Raw genomic sequence first — 7,534 nt, forward strand, 5'->3', positions numbered from 1 at the left:
CTGGTCACTCTCAAGACTGCTGGAGTTGGCTTCAGTACTTGCAGTATTTTTTTGCAGGGGGAGGAGAATGCTTGAGCCTCTTCCAGGAACTTTAGGCAATTCCCAGCTCAGCCCCCTCCTCCCTCAAATAAGCTAGTCAGAGGCCAGGAGACAAAGCCACTGGTGGGATGGTCACTTGTCTAGCAGGGGGAAAGTATGTTGGGCAGGGAAGGGGGGGAGAGGAGGGAGAAGTTTCTGGGTTAGGAATCCAGACTGAGCCCTCTCCCACACCCCCAGATGGTGGGTGCATTGGCTCATCCCAAGGGTTCCTTTCCATTCCCATCCAAACCTACATATACCCCTAAACACCCAAGGAAATCTTTCCCATCAGCTGACGCCACTGATATACACACATGTCCCCACAGACACACACACGCCCATGCAAAGGCACAGACATCCAGGCAAGTCTTTCCTTTCCTCTGTCTTTCCCTTGGTTTGAATTGCGTTCAGCCACATATGTTGTGTGTGCGTGAGGGTGGGTGGGGGAGGGGCAGACAGGGATGAGGGATGGCACGGTGCCAACATCTACCTATGGGGTTTAGGCCAGGAACGCCCCCCACGCCCACCCTGGGAGGGGGCCTCAGCTGTCCCTTTGTGACCGAGGGGATCCTCCTGGGGGTCGGGGAGGGGGTGGAGGCAAACATAGAGGTCCCTCCTCCAGAGCCGAGGGTCTGGTCCCTGACCCACCTTTGGGGGCCTGCAAGGGAGGAAATGGACAGAACAGGGCCCTGGAGGGAGCATAGAATTGGGGACATCAAAACCCCCCAAGTTCCAGCCTTACCACCCCATTGTTCCCTTGTGGGGGACTCTATATCCAAGGGGGGGCAACTCCTCCTACCTCCCTCTCAATCCCTGCTTTCCCTGCGTTGGGCGGGGAGGGGAGGGAGGCAGAGATATTTATTTATTTCCTTTATTTATTTAATTTTTTTTTTTTTTTTTTTTTTTGGAGTAGAGAGTGACAGATGGCGGCGGGTCCCGGGGGAGCCGGCTCTCCCCCAATGCAGACGCATGCCAATCACCGTCTCTCATGTGATAGCTGCTGCCCGTGACGTGCCAAGCCCATATGGCCTGGCATAGAGGCTGGTACCCCGCCTGGTAGAGATGCCACACTCGCTCCGCGGTTCGCATGGCGCTCTGAAGACGCCGGCGCCTGCCGCCTTGAGGAGCCGCTGCCCCCGCTCCCTGAAGATGGGGGAACAATGAAATAAGCGAGAAGATTCCTCTTCTCCCCCCTCTCTCTCTTGCCCCCCTCCCCCCCCTCCCCTCCCCTCTCCCCTTGACTCCTCTCCGAGGTAAGTTGTCCGAAAGGCAGCTAGATCTGACCCGCCGCTTGGGGGGTGGGGGGCAGCTTCTTCGGCCGACAGGAGGGTCCCTAAATCCCCCCTTCCCGGGACAATGCCCCCTCATGGGGTGGGCATCGGAGGCGCCCAGGGTTCCCTCTCCCCTAGGGGCTGCAGCTCAGTGGGCTGAGGAGGCAGGCGTCTCTGCCTGCTATGGGCTTGGGGAGGAGGGGGAAAGCAGGGTCATGGGGGCGCGTGAAGAGGCTGAGATGGGAACCCTCTCCCATGGTTGTCCCGGAGGAACCTTCGACCTTTCCCCACCACCGAAAAAAAAAGAGAGAGAGAGAGAAGCAAACAAACAAATTTGGATTTTTTCCCATCAATCCCGAAATACAACGAGATCTGGAGAGCCGTGTGGGAGGGAGGCAGTTTAAAGGGGGGAAGGGGGTCCCTGACCGCAGGGGAGACGGACGGGGCTCGCTTCTCTCAGTCTCCTCCCAACGCCCGGCTTTCTCAGTCCTCGCTGCCCCGAGCCGGCTCCGGGAGCTGGGGACGCCCGGCTGGAGGAGACGATCCTCCCGCCTCTGGAACTGGGGCTGCGGGGGTGGGGGCCGAGCCGAGGGCGGCGCGCGGCCAAGTTGCAAATTGGATTAGGGAGTGTGGGGGTGAGAGCCACGGGAGGGCGGGGGAGCCGGGCGGCGGGGCCCGGGCCGCCGGAGCCGCCGAGCGGGGCAGCTGCCCCACCGCGGCCGCCCAGCCTTCCTCCACCGCCGGGAGAGAAGAGGCTTCCTGGCGATCGCGCCGCCTCCCCCGGCGAAAGATCTGCTCCCTAAAGCCCCTGTTCTGTCCCCGACCACACCCGGAGAGGACCGGCGCGGGGAGCGGCCCCTCGTTCAGGCGAGGGGTGGAGCCGGGGCCCAGCGCCGGAGAAAGGGCCTGTGCCGAGACCCCGGGCGGGCGGCGGGGCTGGGCTGGGCTGGCTCGGGGTGGGGCAAGCGGAGGAGGTGGGCACCCAGGGCCCCCCTGGCGGGAACCCGCACCGGACTCGGGGGTGGAGGCGGGTTACGGGGGTCGAGATGACCCCAGCGTTCCCCTAACTCTGTGCTCTCTCCTCTTCCCGCCCGCCGGGCGCCCTCAGGCACCATGCTGACCCGCCTGTTCAGCGAGCCCGGTCTCCTCTCGGACGTGCCCAAGTTCGCCAGCTGGGGCGACGGCGACGACGACGAGCCGAGAAGCGACAAGGGCGAGGCGCCGCCGCCACCTCCGCCTCCGCCGGGGCCCGGGGCTCCGGGGCCCGCCCGGGCCGCCAAGCCCGTCCCTCTCCGTGCTGACGAGGTGCCGGAGGCCGCGCTGGCCGAGGTCAAGGAGGAAGGCGAGCTGGGGGGCGAGGAGGAGGAGGAAGAGGAGGAAGAGGAAGGGCTGGACGAGGCAGAGGGCGAGCGGCCCAAGAAGCGCGGGCCCAAGAAGCGCAAGATGACCAAGGCGCGCCTGGAGCGCTCCAAGCTGCGGCGGCAGAAGGCGAACGCGCGGGAGCGCAACCGCATGCACGACCTGAACGCGGCGCTGGACAACCTGCGGAAGGTGGTGCCCTGCTACTCCAAGACACAGAAGCTGTCCAAGATCGAGACGCTGCGCCTCGCCAAGAACTACATCTGGGCGCTCTCTGAGATTCTGCGCTCGGGCAAGCGACCCGACCTGGTGTCCTACGTGCAGACGCTGTGCAAGGGCCTGTCGCAGCCCACCACCAACCTGGTGGCCGGCTGCCTGCAGCTCAACTCGCGCAACTTCCTCACTGAGCAGGGCGCCGACGGCACGGGCCGCTTCCACGGCTCCGGCGGCCCATTCGCCATGCACCCCTACCCGTACCCGTGCTCGCGCCTGGCGGGCGCACAGTGCCAGGCGGCGGGCGGCCTGGGCAGCGGCGCGGCGCACGCCCTGCGGACCCACGGCTACTGCGCCGCCTACGAGACGCTGTACGCGGCGGCTGGCGGCGGCGGTGCGAGCCCGGACTACAACAGCTCCGAGTACGAGGGCCCGCTCAGCCCCCCGCTCTGTCTCAATGGCAACTTCTCGCTCAAGCAGGACTCGTCGCCCGACCACGAGAAGAGCTACCATTACTCTATGCACTACTCGGCGCTGCCCGGCTCGCGGCCCACGGGCCACGGGCTGGTCTTCGGCTCGTCGGCTGTGCGCGGGGGCGTCCACTCGGAGAATCTCTTGTCTTACGATATGCACCTTCACCACGACCGGGGCCCCGTGTACGAGGAGCTCAATGCGTTTTTCCATAACTGAGACCTCGCGCCCGCCCCTTTCTTTTTCTTTTGCCTTTGCCCGCACCCCTGCCCCTAGGCCCCCCGAGCGCAGGGGCACCCCACCTACTCCGGCGCGGGGCACGGGGAGCGGGCTGCCGGTCCTGCCGCTCTCCTAGGCAGCGCGGTCCTCTTACCTGTGGGTGGCCCGTCCCAGGGGCCTCGCTTCCCCCAGGGGACTGCCTTCTCTCTCCCCAAGGGGTTCCCTCCTCCTCTTTCCCAGGGAGTACTTCTACAGGGACCCCTCTTTGGGCACTCCCTGGAGATCCCCCCCCCAATTCCCAATCCCTGCACTTAGGTTTTCTCTTCCCCTTTCCCCCTGCAGGCCCAAAGGCTTTGGTAAGGGGGCAGCTGAGCTATGGGATACTGTTTTCCCCCTATTATTATTATTATTATTATTACTAGAACAGACACCGAGCTGCCGGGCTCCCCCTCTTTTTCGAAGAGGGCAGAAGTCAGGGCACGGAGCCTGGACCTGGAAGCCCTCATCATCCCCAACCCCTAGTCTAAGCGTTTTGTGATTTTAATTTTGGCGGGAGGGAATGTGGATTGAAAGGAAAGAGAGAGGCCAAGACAATTTGTAACTAGAATCCATTTTTTCCCTTTTCCCTTTTTTAAACAAACAAACAAACATACAAAAAAAAAAAAAAAAAAAAAGCTAAGAGGCGACGGAGGCCGAACGCAGAGTCCGGATCGGAGAGAAAACGCAGTAAGAACTTTTAGAAGCAATAAAAGGCAAAAAATACTACTACCAATAATAAAAAGACACAAATATCTATGCAAGGAGGTTCTGACTGAGCCTAGCGGCCCGGCCCGGCCCCGGGATGCTCCCCCCGCCCCCGGCCCGCGGGCCGCGCCGCCCAAGCGCGGATCTGTGCACTTTGGTGAAGTGGGGGCCGGCGCTGCCCCCTCCCCTCCCCAGGTTCTTACAATCAGTGACTCGGAGATTTGGGGCCCCAGTGCCACTGCCCTCCCCCGCCCCGTCCCCGTTGTGCGTCCTGCTGTTTTTTAAAAATCTGTTTCCAAATTTGTATGGAATGGCAAACTGTTGGGGGGGTCGGTTTGGGGAGGGAGGGTTTGCATGGAAGACACACACGCTCACCACACCGCACGCACACGCAGCCCCGGCGCGGGCGTCCGGGGGCAGAGGGAGGAGAGCTCGCCGCACACCCCCCCTCCCCGCAGGCAACTCTGTCCCTTCCCGGGATGAGGGAGGAGACCGAGAACTGGAGGCAGCCCCGCCCCTGCCCGACTGTGCCTCGGTGGGCGCCAGGCGCCCGGCGATTTCCAGTGTCTGGAGAGGGGGTTTTTGTCCGAGACATCCTCTTGGCTCTGGCTGGCAGGTGGGCAGGGAGAGGGCTGAGGGCTCCTTCTGGAGACTTCCCAAAAAAGGGGGCAAAAGGAGAACCTCTTCCCACCGGAGGCAGGAGATCAGGCATCCAAACACACGCTGCAAAGATGCAAACCCACAGGCCACACACCCACACACTCACCCACACACTCACACGCAATTTTACCTTCCTCTTGTAGTGAAGATGAAACTCCCGTCGGACACCCGAAGTGCATTGCGTGTTTCTGTTCAGTTTAATGACGATTAATAAATATTTATGTAAATGAGATGCAAAGCCGGACCGGTTTCTCACGGTGGCCTCATTTCATTCGGGGGATTGAGCTGGGACTCCGGGTGATGGAGAAACAAGAGTCAAGTGACTGTGCAGTGGCCATGTAGAGGGACCCTGGGCATTCCTGGGTAGGATTCCCACACTAAACCCACTCCCACCCACCCACTGGGCACCGAAACAGCTATACTTCTGCCCCTCCCAGACCTTACACAGACTCACACACGCCCCCAGCACAAAGCATTGCACTAATCTCATTACACTCCTTCAGTTCCCAAACATGCACGCGCACCTCTTTTGAAAACAAAATATCTTTTCATCACTGAAAAATGACCGAGTTGGGAGCAGTCGGTCATTTTACAACGCTCTGCTCACTGGTGCAAAAAACAAGTGTGTAGAAATGAAGAGACAACCATTTGAGCCAGACAGGGGTGTTTTAAAATAAAAAACAAAAACAGAAAACTATAAGGTTACGAGGATGAACTATTAATGGGAGAAGTCTTTTCAGTCTTAAATTTGCAATTTCAGTGGACTCAAGGGAATCAGCCTTTTTCAGCCTCAGGAATGCTGAAATTTGTAGGGGTGTTGATGAAGTTGGAGGAACACCCCAGAGTTCTATGAGGGGACCTGAGTCTAGGAGTCCACCAGGTAGACAGAGTGGAGCTTGACCTAGCCGCAAGCTTCCCCTGACAGAGCCTCGAGAAGCCCTGTGGTCTACACAGGGACAATCCCCTTCCTGCCCAGTGCAGCTCCCGGTAGAAGGAAGCCCTCAACTTAGGCAGACGGAGGAAGGGCGCCTCGGAGGAGCCTTCAGGCCCAAGCCGCTTCCCCTTCTCAGGCAAGATAGCCCCAGAGTTCTCTTTCTCCGAGCCTCAGGGACAGAGGCTGCTCTGAACTGACTCTCCGGAAAGAACCCCCCCCCTCCAGACATCAGTGCCCCCTGGAATATTTGGAGAGGGGTCTAAGTCCCAAAGGCCCCCCCCATCCCAAAGCCTGACTACACTTAGCAGTACCAGGACCAGACTGTTTCTGACTCTGCTTATTTAAATTATTTTTTCATAAATATTTCTGCTCGTTTTAGAGCAGAAATGGGCTTTGTAGTGTTGAGTTTGCTGTTTGAGGTCAGGCACGCTGAGGCTTTTAAAGGTTGGATCCAAGACCCCAAAATGAGATCACCCTGACAAAGGGGGAAAGGGAAAGGTAGTTGAAGAAGGACTCCCTAGGTGCAAAAGGGAAGATAGGATTATACTCTCTGACCCTGAGCACGGCGGCTCCCCTAAATGACCATCCCAGTAGAGACGTGGCCCTCCTTCCTCCACCCCGGCATGGATGGGGCAGAGCGGGGACCGGGCTGGGAGCTGTCCGCTCCCGGGTGCTGACTCTTGTCCAGCCTCGCGCTTTCTTTCTGCCCCAGAGGCAGGCTGAGCTTCCCTGGCTCCGGGGAGTGCCGCGCAGCGTGAGGCCTTTCCCAATGCCTGGCCTGCCGGAATTCTGGGCGGAATTCTCCCACAGTTTTCGGAGAATTTCACTGGAATCCTTTCCAAATTTCACCGCCTTCTCTGGAATTCTCATAGGATCGCTTCTCTAGCGTGAGATTTAGAACTGGGCCTTTTGTTCTGAGGATTCGCCCCTGTCGTTGGTCTAAGGGGGGGGGGCTCTTATAGACCTCTAAATCACCCCTATTCTTAGGAGAAAGAAGTTGGCCCACCTTCAATCTCCCTCACTTCTTGCATGGAGTATGGACCAAAGTGAGAACCTCAGACCCAAATCTGAAGGAGTCAGGTCTGCTCATGGCATGGGTCATGGCCTGGCAGGGGCAACTGGAGAGAAAAGAAACTCGGTACACATCCCGAGGCCTGAGTCTTATCCTGCCCTAAGAGCAAGGTTAATTGGGATTCCCTCCCATTCAGCTGGTTTCCCAGAACGCCCTCTGAAGTCCCGGGCTGGGTGGCATCCAAGTGGCTTGGGGCCCGACGCAAAAGACCCCTCCACGTGGCTCCCCGGGCCAAACCACAGACTCCTGCACTTTGCTCTTCCACGCGGCTCGATTCTGTTTTTGAAGCCGGATCCCAGCCCTTTCCAAGGATGCTGAAGATTCTTGGGCCGCTGTGTCTGTGGTCACTTCGGGTGGACTGAGTGCCCTGGGCCCCTTTTGGGGTGGGGATCCCTAGCGCCTCTGCTTCTTGTGAAACCGGCGTCCTCGTGAGCCGCCCTTTTCCCAATTCCTGACCCTTCCCCCACCTCTCTGCACTCCGGCTGCGCTCTATTCTCCCATCGTCCCCCTCCC

The 7,534-nt window shown here is 59.7% G+C and overlaps 1 protein-coding gene across 1 annotated transcript; it reads left to right on the forward strand.

Annotated features, from left to right (window-relative positions):
- The first annotated feature begins 1,132 nt into the window (after nucleotides 1-1,132).
- Nucleotides 1,133-5,247, forward strand: NEUROD2 (neuronal differentiation 2). Its single transcript, XM_028165305.2, has 2 exons — nucleotides 1,133-1,331; nucleotides 2,458-5,247. Exon 2 carries the CDS (start codon nucleotides 2,463-2,465, stop codon nucleotides 3,609-3,611), a length of 1,149 nt encoding a protein of 382 aa, XP_028021106.2. The 5' UTR covers nucleotides 1,133-1,331; nucleotides 2,458-2,462; the 3' UTR covers nucleotides 3,612-5,247.
- Nucleotides 5,248-7,534: the final 2,287 nt, after the last annotated feature.

This window comes from Balaenoptera acutorostrata, chromosome 20 (genome assembly GCF_949987535.1).
Source record: "Balaenoptera acutorostrata chromosome 20, mBalAcu1.1, whole genome shotgun sequence".
NCBI classification, from domain to species: domain Eukaryota; kingdom Metazoa; phylum Chordata; class Mammalia; order Artiodactyla; family Balaenopteridae; genus Balaenoptera; species Balaenoptera acutorostrata.

Coding starts and splice junctions, on each gene's coding strand:
- NEUROD2 (XM_028165305.2), top strand. CDS start 2,463: ATGCTGACCCGCCTGTTCAGCGAGCCCGGTCTCCTCTCGGACGTGCCC.